Source organism: Apostichopus japonicus, chromosome 22, assembly GCF_037975245.1.
Source record: "Apostichopus japonicus isolate 1M-3 chromosome 22, ASM3797524v1, whole genome shotgun sequence".
Classification (NCBI taxonomy): Eukaryota; Metazoa; Echinodermata; class Holothuroidea; order Aspidochirotida; family Stichopodidae; genus Apostichopus; species Apostichopus japonicus.
In genome coordinates this window covers 19,464,067-19,483,144 of record NC_092582.1, presented here as the reverse complement: position 1 = coordinate 19,483,144, position 19,078 = coordinate 19,464,067, and the positions used below count along the sequence as shown (strand labels likewise).

The 19,078-nt window shown below is 38.7% G+C and overlaps 1 protein-coding gene and 1 long non-coding RNA gene across 2 annotated transcripts in view; one reads left to right on the top strand and one right to left on the bottom strand.

Annotated features, from left to right (window-relative positions):
- The first annotated feature begins 1,250 nt into the window (after positions 1–1,250).
- On the top strand, positions 1,251–4,970 carry LOC139964331 (uncharacterized). The gene is made up of 2 exons (XR_011791944.1): positions 1,251–3,314; positions 4,178–4,970. It is a non-coding gene; the product is annotated as an uncharacterized lncRNA (long non-coding RNA).
- A 6,994-nt stretch (positions 4,971–11,964) lies between these two features.
- LOC139964326 (uncharacterized) overlaps positions 11,965–19,078 on the bottom strand; it is a 270,207-nt gene continuing 263,093 nt past the window's right edge. The window contains exon 3 of the mRNA XM_071965845.1: positions 11,965–12,776. Coding sequence (XP_071821946.1) covers positions 12,508–12,776 — 269 coding nt within the window. The 3' untranslated portion in view covers positions 11,965–12,507. The remainder of the gene's footprint in view (positions 12,777–19,078) is intronic.

The following is a 19,078-nucleotide window of genomic DNA, read 5'->3' as shown; positions in this document are numbered from 1 at the left end:
TTCCTACGTAAACTGGCAAATGGAGAAAGAACTCTACAAACATGTCCACGATTTGACTCCTGTTAGCAACGCAGATTTCGCAGAACATTTGCTTCAGGATCACACAAAAAGGTAATGATTTGCTAAGCTAGGCTAAAACTGTATAGGGTAATACTAGTACATAGTAGTACTACAGGGTATTGTCCTAGGTAACTGTCAGTATTGCGAAGTACAGAAAACTGCAAAGTTCGGACACCCCTAAGAAATACACAATTTCACCATGATAACCTACAAGCGAAAGCCAATATCACTAAAAACTAGGAAGCTACAGTTATTTCCTCTCCAAAATGACCCGTGCGCAAGTATGTACGTACATATCTGTCAATAAAATAAAGATAGTTTTTGGAGTATTTTAAGGCTTAGGTGTTCGAACTTCGCAGTGTCTATGCTATTGTATTTGTAACATACATGATTTGATGAGCCTAGGCTTTGTAACTAGGCCTATCATTCATTATTTTTCCAATGGACCTAGCGTATGCTAACCTTATCATACTTATCCTAGCACAGGGTACCGTTGTTTTCCGCACACGTTACTTTCCGCTGAAACAAAACAGTGTTTTCCGCAAACAAATTTGTCAGCGGAAAACAACGTTTTTTTCAGCGGAAAGTACCGTTTCTTTTTGGGAGGAACAGAATGACTTACTGAAATTATTAGGCACATGGAAGGATTTAGGAAGATGGATAAGATAGGATTTGACTGTAACAGGATAAAATGTAGCTTCGAGACTAGATTTAGGATACAGTAGCTAAGGTTGTACTTGTAGCTTAGGCTGTAAGGCTTACTTATACAGCCATTTTATTTCCAGCGAAAATCAAAGATACCGCCTTTTACACCTTTTTTTAAAACCATCATTACGCGGGCCGAATTTTTAATACTTAATTAGATACTCAATCCTTCAAAACGCGGGCGTCTCTTTGCCCTAGTATTATATGCTTCTTTAATAATTCGTAATTACAAACACCCCAAGCCTCCTATAAATTATACACAGCTTAACTTTTCTGACATGAACTCAGTCTAACCATCCTTGATCGACGTTCTTTGATACTTTCTCATGTTATTTTAATCATCCTGCCTGAATTTGGTATCTCAAATTGCGGAAAAATATAGTGTACAGGTAAGTGAAAAATAGGTGTTTTCCGCAGAAGAATTTTTTCAGCGGAAAGTAATCAGCGGAAAGTAACGTATGCGGAAAACAACTGAAACCCCTAGCACAAAATAGCAGTAAGTTGTATTACTGAGTCATCATCATCACTGTTTGTGAATGCTTGTCATGAGGATACTGTATAGGCCGTGGCTATTCTTACGACTAGTCGTAACAATTATTTATAAACTATTCTTACGACAAAGGCAAATTCAAGTGCAGTAAAGTAAATAAAGCAACTGCGCATGTAGTAGGGGTAACCCTAAACATAACCCTAAACCTCAATCCTAACCCTAACCCTAACCGGAAGTTATTGTTACTCCTCGTCGTAAACTTAGTACTCCTAATCATAAAAATAGCAACTGCCCATGCGTAGTCGGAAATTATTCTTACAACTAGTCGTAAGAATAGCCATTTTGTACTGTATACAGTTAAAAATTAAAATATCCTTCCTAAAGAAGACTGACAGGGACTGGGGGTCTTTAGTTTCACTCCTCATATTTATGCCATGGAAAGCTGGGCCTTCTCATCACCAAAAAGTAAACTGTTTTTTTGCCTCAACAAATTGATGGAAATATATTTTCTAACCACTAGGCCTAGGTGATCTGTTCATCCCCACCCCTCCAGGTTCTAAATTGTTATCAGCTCTCCTTGTTTGAGGAATAATTCTTGTGAATGAGCATTTGAAAGAAAAGCCTCACCTATGCCCAGTCATAATTAACTAGGCATATAACATAGGACTAAGGCCTATAGTATTAGTAATAAGTATCTGAATTTAGTGTTCATAGTAACTGTATTCCCTAATTTTGTAATATACACCAGTGAGGAAGGCCTACTGTGCTGTACAAGTACAACCACATGGACCTGCAATTTTTCCGATAAAAATAATGCATCTACTGTACATAAATAATTTAGAATCACTACTAACTGATTCACATGTTTTCACACCGCTGCATATGCAACTAGACCTTATGTTTTTCTAAGGTCAGCCACAGCCAGCATATATGCAATCAAGTTTTAATGGTTCATTTGGGCAACAGTGTGTTATACTGTTATCTACTGACTGTCTGTCCAATATTCCAGCAATCATGTGTACATTTCTGTGTTTGGGATTTTTGAAGGAACCCAACTGCTATGCAAGAAATTAGGTAAATTAGCCTCACAAATTGAGGGACCATATTAGTACATATAGCTATACCTTTATGAACCTTTATATAGCCATGCCTGGAGGTAAGAAAGTACCAGTTTTTTTTTTGTGTAGGCCTGATGCTCATACTTTATGATGCTGTGCTAAGTTATCATATTTTTTATATATAGTCAGTACTATGCTTGTTTTTGTTCAGCTTCTTGTGAATGATCTGATGTTTAGTTTTCAAAAATTATAATATCTATTAAATTTGGTGGCCGAAACTATCTCTTGTGGAGAGTAATCTAGCGTTAAATTAATGGTAGTCTGAAATCAAGCCTTTCATGTAAACAGGAATTTTTCACAATGGTGTCATGGAGTAAGCTAGCATCTCAATTCTCACTCATGAAACCAACTGCTCACATAAACAGGAAGTTTACACAGTAGGTAAATAATGAGTGTACATCAAACTTTGATCAAAAGACTGGACATCTTTTAGCGATATGAAACCAATCAGTTCACTAAGACAGGAAGTTTACATAGTAAATTTTACATTGACATGTGAGCAAGCAGTTGGGCAACACAAAATTATCCTTACAATTCTTGAAAGGTACCGCGGTTTATGGATATGTTGAAGAAGAGTATGTAAGAATATCTCATCCTTATCTGGGTTTAAATCAATGTGGGTTAACAATATGTTATTATTGAAATCTGCCTAAGTGTTTGTTTGTTACTTTTCTCTTTCATATTTTTTCTTGGGTAGGTATGATAAAAACATGTATGTTTGTAATGATTTGGTCATTACCAGATTCATTACGCATACAATTAAGCTTGGGGTGTACAGTAAAATTACTATTTCAGTTATATATATGATTTACAGACAATTTTTTTTGTTTCATTGTATAGGTTTCAAATGCATCTTTTCCGGAAAGATGCTGAAAGTCAAACAGAGGCATTCTCAGCGGCTATCACCACAGAAAGATCAGTTGACACTCAGAAAGGAGAAGGTAAATTTATATGTTTATCCTTGCATGAATTACAGACTGGAAGAGCAGTGTTAATCTTATCTGATCTGGTGTGATCAGAAAAATAATACAATTTCATTCTCATTAAATTCCAAAAGAAAAGAAAAAGATGGTAGCATATTGCTCATCCACTAAAAAGCATACATGTGTATGAGAATTTATAAAAGTAAGTGGGCCTGATATTATCAGGATCTTCTTTAGAGGCAAACTGACTAGTAACAGTAAATTCAAGAGACACAATAGAGCCTGGAACAGAGAGGACATGGTGAACACAAAGAAAGAAGTTAATGGTTTATTGAACAAAAGGAGTCAGTGAAAGCAGAGGTATTTAGATAAACTGTGGAGTACAAAGCGAGGATTAAGTAAGGAGAGAGGGCGAATAAACTATAGCAGAATACAGAGATGGAGCAGGATAAAGTTAGTCATGTCCTTCCTGTATATTGAGCCCATTCAGTTGAATGGTGCTAGGGCACTCCGTCCTCTATCTCTGCTGTGGTGTACTGTGTCTGAGATGGTTAGTCTACGAAGTTAGTTACCTGTTGGGACATGTCTTTAATGGTATGATTGGGGAGCTGAAAGTGTTCCCCTACTGGAGTCTCCATTTTCATGGTATTGACTTGTGACTAGAACTGCTTCTTGAGAGTGGTCTTGGTTTCACCAACATACTTGTAACTTCAATGTCCTCTAAACTCAATGACACCATTTAAATTGAAATATCAGTTTCCAGTGCTGCATAAGTGTGATAAGTTCTAAACAAAAGGTACTGTATATTTTTAGTCACAGCCATAGAAGGTATAGCAGGATACTTGCAATCTAGTAACTATTGTTTTATGTAATCTCTACAGATACTCCTGATCCAGTTACTTCAACACCTCTCAAGAAGCCATCTGCCAATGTTCTGTCCAATGTCACCAGTAGGATTAGATATGGAGCAGCATGGGAGAGAAACCTCAGACTATACGAATACACATTGCCACATTTACATGATCCTGAACAAAAGAGATCATACATATGGCAGGGGCAAGCACTTTTCCCAGACTTTTGTTGACTGGTTGTGCGACATTCACAAACGTTGGATTAGCAGCTAATGATACATCTGCATCACCAGATTGAGATAAATTGCTTTCGTCCATTTTGTTCGATAGTAGCAATGACTGTGAATCAGGAGCTTGGCCACCCTCTAAGTCAAGGTGGGCAAGGTTGGGGAAATTCAATCAAGGAGTAACAATCAGAGAATGGCCAGCTTTATATTATTGTATATAGGCCTACACGCACAGCGTGTATAAATATCTGTATCGGTTTATTTATACTGGTGTTCATTTCCGTTGCCAGGAGGGGATATGATTTGAACGTGGGGGAGGGTGTGGGGGTGTGGGGAGGGGGTCCCATTTGAAGTGTCCAAACGATGCTAATCTTTACATCTATCTTCTTGAATCACATGTACCCCTATCGACACGATCAATCAGTCCTGTCTCTCACCTCCTCTCATGCACTGGTGTATTTATTTCCTGGCAAGATAACAGTTAGGCATAGTAAGGGTCAGAGGTCATCACAACTTAAAGAGTTGTGCGAGTCCCTGTGGTCTCTTACATCCTGGTAGCAGTAGAGAGAAGAAGCCTAATAGATCAGAAACCATAACCATATTCTGTTGTGTTTTATTTTCCAGCATCCTTGAAACATTATATCCTTCCCCTTTGATTTTTTGATGTCATAAAGCTGTATTTATGTTGTGCATTATTTAATTCCAGTATTTAGATTGTATATTCTTCTTGTGTATTTGACAGTATCCCAGTGATCTGCATTTTTCTGCTCTTGGTTTTTTTTTCTCTGTACTTTCATATCATATCTATCTCTACCCATAGCCTCCCTCTCCACATTTTCTTTACTTTCTTCCTCCATCCCTTCATCTGTCTTTCACTCTTTCTTTTTTGACCTCTTTCCTCCCCTCTGTTTACCCTGTATGTTTTAGTTTGCCAACTCCCTCCCCCCCCCCCCCGCATCTCACCCCCAAAAAAGTTCACAAGGTTGACAAGTCTCCCCGTGCTAGTCCCAAGCTATGCACCCTTGTTGTGGTGACCATTCAATATACTTGCGGATCAAATGGAAAGCCCCACCCCCACCCCTTATTCCCAGTGTAATGAATCGGCAAATGGAAGATTATTCGGAGTTGTTCGTGATGGTTCAATGATCTTATAGTCAGGCATAGGCCTATATGGTTCTCTTTGTCCTTCATTGCCGTCGAAGTTTGAAATGAATTAATCGTGCTAGGAACTTCCGGGCAATGTTTAATTTTCTGTGGCAAGAAAGAAAGCTTCCCCCAGTCTCTCCTGGTTGACTATATAGAGCCTGTACGCCTATATGGTCACACAATAGTATAGATAAGTATGATCCATGCAGACAGCTAGTATATATTTTTTTTTAATTTAATCCAATTTCAGTTAAAGTTTCGAGTTGTAATTCGAGTCAGTCGAGATGAGGTGCCCCATGGTGGAGCTGGGTAACCCACCCCAACCCCGTTGCCGACTTTTTGGCATTTCGTTGGGAGCCGTTCGGAACAAGAAGCAGGAGAGTCAATTCTGGGAGTACAGTACGCTGGAAAGCAATACACTGACGTGATTTAGAAAAAAAAGTTTTTTGCTTTGACGGCCGATGCTCAGCGAGACACTTTTCAATGGAAATAACTATTAGTTTATTGTTCATGTACTTATTCCCTTTTTGCCAATCCTTTCTAAAGAGGGTGGAGCCGCCCCTTATGGCAACGTATTTTCCTTCCCTTTTCCGTTCAAGTTTCGTTATTTTTTAATTCGGGTCAAGGGGTGCAAGGACAGGGTTTACGTGCACCGGTTAGGAGGACGGGGTGCAGCTAGGGCAAGTGCTCTGTGATCGCCTAAAGGTCCCGTTGCCAGGAGTCCAAAAATAATTAAATATACATATTTATCTATATATGGTATATGACATAAAATGCTTTGTCTTACCCTCCTGATATATAACTAAAATTTATATATAAAATACAATGTAAGCTGTGACTCTCTCTATGTATAATTAATACCTATATTGGCTGAAATACCAATTGTTCACACATGACGGACTTGACTTTACGTTTGATACCCAATTTTGTAATCACTTCAGTCAATTTTTTCACTCATTCGCGTTTGTCTTTTTGTGACACCAGTCAGCGTGAATCAGACATAAAGTTCATAACTATTAGTTTCTTGAGCTGTTTCTTGACTTCGACTGCTCACCATGTAGGCCTAAAAGAGTAAAAGCAGGGAACTGCTAGAGCCTAGAGTAGCAGCTCCCTGGTCAAACTATTACGCCTGATGCAAAGCTCGACCGTAACCTATACTGTACAGCCCATTAGTTGTGAAAAGTTCTGAACGTAAAACAAAGCACAGAGTTTTGTATCACACAACACACACGAAAACGCGGCGTAATACCGCATACTACTGACCAGGGAGTTGTTCCATAACAACTCCCTGTACTGCCACAGACAAGAAACTATGCAGGAATTTCGCCAAGGCCACCGTTCAAGTAACCGAACCCGTTTATTGCTTACTAGCCGTAAATACTGGATTGCTGAGAAATTACGAGACAACAGCGACGAACCGGTAGAGGGTAGTATTGATATTATTTTTGAATCGGGTGGTGTGAAGGACAGAATTTACGAGGAAATTACGAGCGATCCCACCTTTAAACTGGTAATGTAAAATGGTAGTATTGTCATAAGAGGTCTGTTGAACAGTTATATATAACCTTGTACTAAGTAGATCATCTTCATTACTTTATTTACTACTGTATGTTGCTTCTTCATGATATGAAGCTTTTCTCTGATATCAAAAATAGCCTCTCTCATTTACAGCTGAAGATAAAGAGAGTTCATCTGTTCTTTGAATTCATTTTATTTATGACAATTATGCAGATATTTACTTCAGTTTTGTGTGTTGATGAGGTTTTGTTTTAAAAATACTATTTTTCCATTTGAATTAACTCATTTTACTTGTTCACCGAGATTCAATTTAAGCTACAAAAGCACTGCTAAAGAGAAGTTGGCAATTCGATGATATGACAACACTCTGATAGCTTTTGTCATCAGTGTGAGTTAATTAGAGAGTAAATTAACACTTTCTATTCAATTATTCAGCACCTCCTTGCTCAGATATTTTTGATATTTCCACACATCAATCTTGATCACATGCACAAACTGCAAATTGCAAAATTTCCAAATATTTTGATCTGTTTTCCTTCACACTTGAAACCAAAACATGACAAATTATTACTCACTAAAATACTTGTATTAGTTATATAAATTTCACTTGAAGGACCATGTTGAAAAGCTCTGTATGAAGTTTAAGAAAACTTGACACTCTGCCTGTAGAGTTCCTAAAAGTTAACAAGAGTTTCAAGAACACTACTACCAGTTATCTAGCAGTGTATCGTCGATGTGAACTCTCTCGTTTGCTACAAGTCCTTTGATTTTTCACGTTGTTTTCATACACTTATGCAGTCACTCGAAAGGGTCAGAGTAGGAATTTGATAAACTTCAAAGAGTGGTAAAGAGTCTTAAAGGCTGAAGACCCAACTTTGTGAGACCATGTGGTGTTTTCTAATTGTGATAAATACATCAGTATTTACTATATTCATTCCAGTATCAATAAGTGTTCCACAATTTGAGTCAGTCCATTATTTCCATACATGCACCGTAGATCTTAGTACACGTACTGTTTATACAACCATACACAAGCGTAGTAAACTGGGTCAGTCCAAGTCAATGATCCTGGATTTCCTACCTTTCTACTCAATATTATTCCTAACATCAATTCTAGCTAATATTTGTATATATCGGCTATGTTCAACATTTGCAAATTTGATATGATAGCCTTTGCCAAGGCTTCAAGGCTTTCCTCTTTATTATTTCATAGATAATATTTCTGGTCAAGTCTATGACCACCTTTAGCTATTTAATCTTCTAACAGGTTGTAACGATGTGTGGTTGCATGTATCTCAGATGTTGAGCATGGCATCAATTGTTTATAGTGCTCTAGAATTTGGAGTAAAAGAAGGAGAAAAATGGGGGTGGGGGCGGTTTGTTGAACAGAATGATGCAAGCTGCATACTTTCAAGACACCTCTACAGTTTGATATTGGTGACTATTGGTATTAATCTCAAATCCTCAGTGTTATTAGGAAAGGGTACCCACAATATAATTATGGTGGTATGCTTCATTGAGTGAAGATGTCATATTTAATGTTGTTATGGTAATGTAGCCTAAGAACAGAACAAGTATTTTGTTATATTTATATAAATATATATATATATATATATATATATATATATATATATATATATATAAATATTTATTTATATATATATATATTTTTTTTTTTGAAATGGAAATGGAAATGGAAATTTCATAGTAATAACAATCTGGCCCTTAATATACAGGTGAGGTTAACAGTTGGCCCATTGGAACTGATGCTAGGAACTGGTGTAGATGATAGTACCTTTCAATGTGGATTCGTAAACAAAGGTCTTCTCTATATATTCAAAAGGAGTTCATTCTGTTATATTGGTTTCTATATATGCATTCCTCATTTAATCATTGTAGAATTTAAAATTTTACTACTATAGAATCAATTTGGTATGCATATCAAATGTAGTATGAGAGCAAGATTTAATTTACAGTGTAGAAGAAGTGTGGGGAAGAAATTTAACATCTATAGAATACTAAATGGTGTAATCCCTAGACCATGAAAGACTTCCATGTTGCATAACGAGATATGAAGTAGGATGGAGGGGGGCGGGACGGTTAGAGGAGCAGTGCGGTCGGAGTGCGACTTCTTCAGGACCATGCTTGCTAAAGTCTCCTAGAAATGTAACATTCCCGGATCTCTGTGTTGAGAGTCAGGTGTTAACGAGGTCGGCTAATTAGTTTAACCATGACAATTGTTTCATGATTGTCATCTTGGTTTTTTTTAGTGAGCTGCAGTGGAATATCTCTGATGGCTGTACTTAATACTTTCTTTATGCTTGCATCATGTCTGCAGTTATGTTTTACATTAATTCCACCATCTATCTCAAGAGAGACCTAAGAGGCATTAATTAACAGCAATGTTTAATAGAAAGTGTATTTAACATTTCGTTTGTGTTAGTCTATGCAATTGAATAGATACGACTTTTTCCAATTTACATTCTGAACCATAGGCGTACGAGGCGGGGGGGCAGGGGGGCAGACTGCCCCCCCTCAAATTTCCAGAGGACAAGAAATTCGGGCAAAAGTCCTGAAAAATTCGGGCAGCCTAAGAGGAGAAAATATATATATATATATATATATATATATATTTTTTTTTTTTTTTTTTTAGGCTGCCCGAATTTTTCAGGACTTTTGCCCGAATTTCTTGTCATCTGGAATATAAATATGCAGTAGCTTGCCCGAATCTTTTTCAAATTTTTGCCCGACAATTCAATGATTTTCTTTATTCAGCATCATTATGCCCAAATATTTCCGTGTAACACCACCGTAAGCGCAGTTCATCTGGGCTACCACGCTTTTTGCAAGATCAATTTTTTTTCTAACTAGTCAATTGTTTACCTGGACCAAGGGTGGCGGAACCGGGGGGGGGGGCACAGGGGCACGTGGCCCCCCCCACTTTTCCTCAGGTTAAAAATGTGCCTTTTTTTCTATATAAAAATTGAGGTGCCTCAAGTTAGCAAGAGGCCAGGGAACCATAATGAACACTCGGGAAGGGCCGTTTCCGGCCATCTGAGGGGTTTGTAAAACCAAAAACTTTTATAGTACGCTCCGCGCCAACCGATGGTGGCGCTCCGCTCAGGTAGTCGTGCATACAACTTTGCAAATCCTGGCTAAGCCCGTGACTTTTAATGAATTTCTGTGGGTCAAACTTAAAACTATTTCGAATGAAAAATTTGTTAAGATATTAGCAAGAAAAAAACCAGTCTAATTCGGAAGATTCCTACATTAGCAACTAGCATGATTTCACCTCATTTTGTCTCAAGAGAAAACTTGTTCCTTGTTTCCCAATTTGTGTATTGGATATTGCAGTGCTAGTATGCATATTTTCCTTTAGGGGGGGGGGGGGGCGTTGATGGAGTGATGTGTATACACAAATAAGATAATACAATACGAGTTATAAAGGGTACTAAATATAGGGCTGCATCAGTCCAATCGAATTTCTGAAAAGTGCCCTTTGATGTAGGTGCCCCCCAGATTAAAAGTGCTTCCGCCGCCCTTGACCTGGATATCCCCAACATGAGTGTATATAGAAGAAACATTTTCCTTTTCATGGATGGTGGGGGGGTGCCTACAAGCATAGAAGTACGGGTTTATCATATTCTTTGTTATATTTTATACGTTTTTGTGAGACAAATTGCAGTCTCACCCGACACAGCGACATTATCCCGCTTACGTGTCGTTGAACAATGTATGTTTTTCAGGAGGTAGCTGAGTACTGTGTTAATAAAAAAATAATAAATAAGGTAACTAAATAGGAGCTTAAAAAATATACTGTCCCATTTTTCCCCTTCAAAGTGATGTTACCATTTTTCTTCTTCTAATATACCAAATTTTTGGGGAAGTGTAAATTTCTAAAACGTGAGATTATAAAATAAAGAATGTTTAGATGCAACTTGCAAGGCCTTAGAAGTGCCGTTTTCGGCAATCTAAGAGGCATTGTGTGCCCAAAATTTTCTTGTACGCTACGCGCCAACCGATGGTGGCGCTCCGCTTAGATAGTGTCACGGGAACTTTCGGGCACAAAAAGTTCTGCCCCCCAAACTGAAATGGTCCCGTACGCCTATGTTCTGAACCAGTATTTTCTTTCATTTATCATTCACTGTTTATGGGAGGATACTTTTTTATGAGCCATGTTATATGTTTGTTAAGTGGGTTGGGGTGAATGGGGTGGACTGGAGGGGATAACATGTTATCTATGTCCTGCTGTTCTACCCAGAATGTTTACTCTTTACCCTCAATTCAAACCCATGTCATTTACCTCCCAGTTCACCCCTCCTTCCTTCACTCCCTCATTACAGCAACCTATAGCTTGTTTGCCACACTTGATTTTCACATACCGTATGTGAAAACTTTTTAATACCTTCTTTAATATGACCAAATACTGTAAGAGAAGCCACTTTGAATATTTTTTTATGTTGAATTGAAGGAATACGGGGGTAGGGGTGGGGAGGGGGTAGGGAGGGGTTAGGGAGGGTTAGCAAGGTCTTCTAACTTTTTGGGGGAAAATCCTGGAAAGTGATCCTTATCCTAAAAAAAGTACCCTCTTTTTATTTTTATTTTATTATAGTGTTATTTTCGTAAATGGAAAGTAGACCATTTTTGGGGGTGGGGGTTGGGTAAGTGGGGCGGGTGGGGGTACCTCCCACCTTCTTTGAAATCCAAAATGTGTCTTTTTTCATAAATAAGAAATGTCCCTTTTTTCGTTAACAGAAGATCAGACAGGACTTCCATTAGAGTAGGCTATAAAAGAAGTGCTCCTTTGTGGACGAAATGCAGGCTACCTTTTTGATAACCAAGTTCCACCGTTTTGTTGAAATGCATTCGAATGCATGTTTAAGATGCAAAGCAGTATACTACATAGAACTAATATAATCTCACATACCATTTTTCTTGTACAGTATTTATTTATTTTTTTTGTATTGAAACTCTCTTACAGACGACCTCATCAAACTATCAACAGGTCATGTGGTCCCTAAGTAGGCTATAGCAAAACAAAGATATGTTAAATTCTTGTTGACATTACTAGGTCAAACTGTGACACAGTTACAAGATCAATAGGAACAAGCTATATAAATATAGGGTTTAAAAGGTGGAAGTATAACTTTACTCTTTATTTAGCTTCAGAAATGAAAATAACATTAATTTGATGACGAAAGACCTAAACTTAAAGGGACGGGATTGGGAGGGAGTTAGCGTGTCCGCAGTGCACACTAGACGTTATCCAATGAAGAGGGCGGCATACAGCTCCAACAATTACAGGGATATTTCGAAAGTCATAACATTTGACTGATCACTTTTCACTCCTTCCCCCACATTGCGTTCAGTCTCCGTTAATTTAGCTCACTTTTAAGAACGTGTCCTACCGATAGATTTTATGATGGGTCTCGAAATCGTACTGCTTGACTGCTCGTGCATCCGGGATGTCTAACTGGTGTCATCAGTGGTCTGTGCCGTGACTGATTGCTTCTCTATTTCATCAGTGGATGTTAGGGATTTATCACATGTGACTTCATTACCATCGTTGCTTGTTAGTGGATTCCCGGTGACGTCTGTATGTGTCTGATACTTATGTCCATCGGGCGACGGCTCTTCGTCAGTGCACTCCTCTGATGTAAAGGTGAATAGATCACTTTTCGAGGCAACATATGACGTTTTATCATTCTCAAAGCTTGTCACAGGCCAGTTTAGGAAACCTTGAAAGGAATGAAGTCACGGGCAAAGGCTCATTGGAGTAGTAACTTGATGTAAATGACATTAATACAGAGACACATACGATTGGCTAATGTCGGGGACGGACACCACATCTATTGTGATAATTAGTTTCGGTTACAGGGAAACAAGATGGCAATTGTCGACGTTAAACTACAGGGGCGTATCCAGGATTTTCCAATAGGGGGGGGGGCGTCAGGCATGAATGATCGCCGTCCTGGGGGATGGGTTAAGGGGAGGGGTGGACAATTTTTGCTTTCGAAGAAGGGCTGAAATGCAAAATGGTGCCATATGCATGGACGGCGATCCGTACTTCTGAGTGGGGGGGGGGGGATATGACCTTGTTGACTATCAGAGCCGTATATAGAGAGAGTTTGGCCAACCATGTAACCGATTTGGATTGGTCGAGAGGGAAAACGCCCACACAGGGTGGTAAAATAGGTCCACTTGAAAACTTTATAGCAGGCGACACGCATACTCACAGTGTATAGACTATCGTTTGTGTACACGAAAAAAGTACGAAATTATGAAAGAAATGGTGCTGGGGATGCTGCAATCGGTAAGAACATGGATATTGTTTTTTGATTTTCCGACTGACCATAAAAGAAGAGGATTTTTTTGGAAGTAGAAAGAACAAGATGGAGATCTAATGAAGAAAAGTCTGTGTAGCCTAGGCCCATACTAGCCATAGGCCCTAGTGTAATACGAGTAATGTACAAGCAATGCGAGAATTTTACGTTCAGACTGTTTTCTGTAATTACATTCATGGCCATTCTCTCTCGTTTTACGATCCACAAATTCGATTTCATTATGCCAGTTCTCCTAATCATAGGCATGGCAGTTTCAGTCGCACATATAGTTATCCTAATTCCTAGATATTGTATGCCTAGGCTATGCCTAGCCTAAAAAAGTATCACTTTTAGTTTAATGTAAAAGGGTGGGCTAGCCTCTAGGCATCACGTAAAGCCCTAATCCTTAGTTAAGCCCGAAGCATAAGTTAAGCCTGGGCTTAGTTAGACCTGGACCATTCTTGCTATTACTACAACTGTTATAGCACATTACATAATATGGCACAGTATAAGGCCCATTTAAACTAGGCCTGAGGAAAACAAAGTAGCCTAGGCCTAAACAAGTTAGGCTAGGTCTATACTAATTGGCAACTTGTGGGTTGTGTACACATACAGGCCTAATTATATAGACCCTTTTAGTATGCCATAAACAAGTGCCCAAATGGTTAAATGATCTTGGTTTGTGTTAATTGTCAGCATTGGCCTAGCCTTTTCAGGCTAACATAAATTCAGCCTAATTTTTTTCTTCTTCAAAAGTATAGCCTAGGCCTTGGTTTAATTTGGATGCAGTCAACTATCATTTATCAGAGTAGCAGGGGCCTAGGCTACATTTTAAAGACCACTAGGCCAAGGCTAATTATGGTACTGGTAGCCTAGCCTTAGTCATGCTTATTGCAAAGACTACCCTGCACTCTTGTCTTGGTCACTGAATTATCTTAAGAGCCCTGTCACAACATGTTGATAAAGAAATGTTCAAACTATTGCGTAGGCCTAGCTTAGGCAATGCACGGTTTCGTTTGACTGTTTTAAAGGAAGACTTGAAAATTTAGTGTTAACTGGTATTTCATTAATAAGCAAAACTGTCTGTGCATTCCAATGGAGTGCAAATTAAGAGGGGGGGGGGGATGCAGTATGATACACCTTTCAAGTTTTAACACATTATAAATGCACTTATGCCAGAAAGTCATTGCATCAGTAACTCCTTATTCCCTTAATTGGCACCCACATTGACGATTGAAGTTAAAAAAATCTTTTTAAATTATCTTTAGACAGTAAATTTTAACTCCCTGAATTTCAGGACTTTTTTTACAAATCTAAGGTGACATGTGCTCTGAAGAAAAACTCCTAACATAAAAAGCCAGTTAGCAGACTGTGATAAAGACGAACCTGGTGACTACTAGACTGAAATCCAGTTCCTGCAACCACAGCAATAATGTCTTTGTTTTTATCAATGCACTTGTGTGTTTGAAACTTTCAAATGGACACTCAATGGCAGTTGGTTAAGATATAAGGTTTTACCTTCATCATGGAGAGTTGAAGGGACTCTGCCTCATCATCTGAATAATGGACTCAAGGATAGCAACAAATCATGATTGGATAATGATTTTGAGCAAGTAAATATCTGGCAATTTGAAAGTTTGTATTATTTTTTACATATTATTTAAGCTGTTTAGCTTAAACACAAGCAAATGATCAAGTGACAACAACCGATGCAGTATATGTAAAGGTATTGAAGACTCGCCCTAAACCGCATGCCGCGCTCTGAAAAAGTTTACTTTCCGTTGCTTGCAAGTGAAGTTTTTTTTGTGTCGCTACAAAATGCAGACAGTAATGAAACCTGATACCTTGTTATCTTTTATCTAGACCTGAGATGTCCACGCTGCTATGTGCACTGTGTTGTGGGTATTGACCGAGATGTTTGTATTGACTGTACACTAATGTCTATTTACAGATGGTAGCCAGCTGTGTGTGTATTTTCTGGGATCAATGGTGGTGTCTTACACTTCTGTTACACCACCCGCATTCGAAACTAGGTCAGATAACCGGCATGAGACGTTTCTTTGTGCGGTGTCTTCACACCCTTTAAAGAGAAGTATTTATATCCCATTAATAGAGAAAGAATTATGTTTCAATTGGAAGCATGCAACTTAAAATTTTGCAAACATTAGATACAATCAAACAATAACAAGGTTCATTTACAAGGTAATCTACTGCCCTTTATTTCACATTAGTCATTCACATCAGAAGGTCACAGCTTTCAATAGTTATACAAACAAATTCCCTTGATGGGTGCTTCGTTAGATTCCTGCAATTTTCAAGTATATCAATGTAATAAGTTCTGAATGTGGCAATGTGGAGAAGCTTTGGGATAATCTGTGGATAAGACTGCCAGACTATCAACAAGATTCCACATCCATGCAACTCCAACAGCTTCCTTCACCTCCTTGCAGATGTACCACATGTCCAAAAAAAAGTCAGCATTGGTTAATGTAATTAAAATCTGGCTTCCTCCTGAGCTGGCAAATACACATGAATTGTCAAGTACAGAGGTCAGTGTGAAACCACTGAAAGATCTTCTCAAAGTTCTCAGCTTTCAAGAAAACAAAGACTTGAAGCCAAATTGACAGAGGCTTCACTGATACCATTCCACTCTCATAAGATGAAGGTATCACACACACTTCATTTTGCTTCTGCGATGCAGTGCCTGGTAGACTGTGAGGGTCACCCAATGGATGTTTTAACAACTGCCTGGTTTATAGAGCTCTGCAACAGATAATTCATCCTGATGTCTAGTCGTCATCCTGTCATGGCCTTGAGCAAGTTGAACCCACTTCAACACAAAGCAGCTATTGAATTCTTGTCTAGGTACATCACCATCATTGCTGGTTCCAGCTACGCCGACCATAATAAAAGAGTACAATGAGGGTTTTTTAATACACCCAACAGAGCTTGCATTCCAGTACCTTTGGGCAGCTGAAAAGATATTCAGAAATTGTTATATGAGTGTGTTTGTATGCATGCATATGTGTGATTTTCTTGCTTTACAGAACAGCTCCATTTTGATAAGCTATGTAACATGGAAACCTGCCAATCATATGTTTGAAATAGGACAGGCTAAAAGGATTCTTAAATGAAAAGCTTAACGACTTCTTGCATTTTTATACATCACTGTTCAGGTAAGGCCAGTAAGGGCAGTATGAAGAATAAGTAACAATTAATAATTATCATTATGGCCATTTGCTGTCTGCATAATAACAAACTGAATGATGTCATCAGCCCTGTGCTCAGTTGACAACACTGACAAGTAGGCACACTATGTCAGTGTGATCCATGAAACCTTATTAAGAACATGACCGTATAGTATATATGTTAATGGAAAATACATAATCTACAACATACACCAGTATTCAGTTGTTGCAGGGTTTTTTTTTCTCGACAGACCCATTCAATCTGTTGCACCTACTATAGCCTAGTAATACATTCCTGAGAAATTAACACCACAATATCAGTCTTAGGTTTGCCCACAGACTCCCAACTATTGCTAACTCCTACACTCAAGTATATAGTTTAGTTTAGTAGAAAAAAAGACCAGGAGAGACATTCAAGTCCCCATTAAGGACCCTAAGGCTATATGAGAGGAATAAAACCTAGGACATCAAATGTCATACCCAATTACAATGCTTAATGTACTCATCCAAAGTATTCTTAAACCCATTCACACTACTTGCAATTCAACCTTCTCAGCAAACCATTCCATCCATTCACAACCCTTGTATAAGTTGTATTAGACTTTAGAGAAAAAGTTATGCCGAATATTAATCCTTCTATGTAACTTCTGGAGTTTAATACAATGACCTCTGATACAACTACTTTTGGCAAACCTGAAAAGATCAGTGAAGCATAAATTGTCATTTTATGTGTAGGCCTACTTTATTTAATTGAAGGATCTATTAATGTAGGCCTGATGCTATAGTTGTGCGTCTGTAATCTAGCCTAGCCAGGACTGTGATGTGTGCTTTTCGTTTGTATGACTAAAGTGGGACTAGTAGTATGAGGCGTAAAATAAAACAAGTGTAATGACAGGTTTTCAGCTAGTTTTCTATGCATTTCAGGTGTGAAGATAAACGTAAATGTCATTAACTAACACATATAACTCTAATTCATTACCTGATATCCATTTTGTTCCTCGTATGCCTGTCAAACTCTGACATTCTGAGTCGCTTCGTTTGTTCGCAACGAGCACAGTGTGCAAAGCTGCTATATATTGTGTGTGGTGTTTTTCGTGTGTTCGCGCAACTGGTAACGACAACTGGACCTATTTTGATGCCCATGGTTTGCGTGTGACGTCACAAATCGCCAGTTGGCCAAATTCTCTCTATATACGGCTCTGGTTGACTATCTAAGCGTAGCGCCACCATGAGTTGGCGCGAAGCTTACAAGAAAATTTTGGGATTAACAAACCCTCTAGATGGCCGGAAACGGCACTTCCCGAGGTTTCCAAGCGGCATATACCCAACTTTAAAATAGGGATGTCATGTCCGAAATATCTCATAATCAGGATCCAAAATACTTTTTTTTTTAATTTCGGGTGTTATTTTGGGAAAATTGCCCCTGTCAATCTTGTTTCAGGCGCAACGTTAGAATGTTCGAGAGCTCTGTTATATTATTCGATGAAGAAAATGGCCTCATGCAGGCTATTATAGGCCTATACACATGCAATACACAATTACACATAGTTACATTCCTAGGTACCGATTGCTATAGGGCATCCAGGTGAAACGTGTATTAAGCATTACCCTGATAACATGAGATTCTCAGCTGTTCGAGGGAACATGTACGTGTGTAGGCCTACTATAGGGCCTATATGAATACTATGAGGGTGCATATATGTACTATATCAATACCGTGGGCGCAATAATAGATTTTGTTGTTATAGGGCCAATGAAGCCTACAGTCAACTATTCTTGCTTTATAAAGACGCTTTATTTGAAAAGATCGCACTGCGTTTATGGTAGGCGAGAAATGAAGCTAAAAAAGAGCCGTACATTAACGATGATGCATAAATGTAGGCATGAAAATATTCTTATCCCTGGCATTTGGTGGGGGGATATGGTGTATTACATCCCCTCCACCCACTTTCATGGGGGGATATATCCCCTTCCCCCCCCCCCCAGGATCGCCGCCCATGGCCATATGTGATCCATTTTTCGACCTTAATAATAAGCAACATTTCCAGTAAATATGGACACAAAATGCACAATTCAGTATGGCTGGCATGTCACTTAGTGTTTATAGTGATAATACAAACACAATTACCATTTATGTTTCTAAAACTATTATGCCGCCGAACTTCGCCAAAACCTTTTTTTAGCAAACAAAAAATAAAGCATACGGGAGGGGGGGGGGGGGTTGAGCGATCACCGACATCTCACATAAAGGTCGTCATCAATTTTTTTTATTTTTTTTGCTAAACTTTTTTTTTTTTGGTGACGGCCAATAGGGGGGGCGCGCACCTGTTGCGCCCCCCCCCCTGGATACGCCCCTGGTTAAATATTTACCGTATCACTACATCATTGGATACCGTTGGTGTTATTGACAAAATATTGAGGCAGTCTGACTCGTCGATGAACAAGAATGTAGGCTGTATGAGCAAGCCCCAGTCTAAGAACAGGACATATAAGGGAAGAGAAATACGACCATATATCTTCATTGAACCA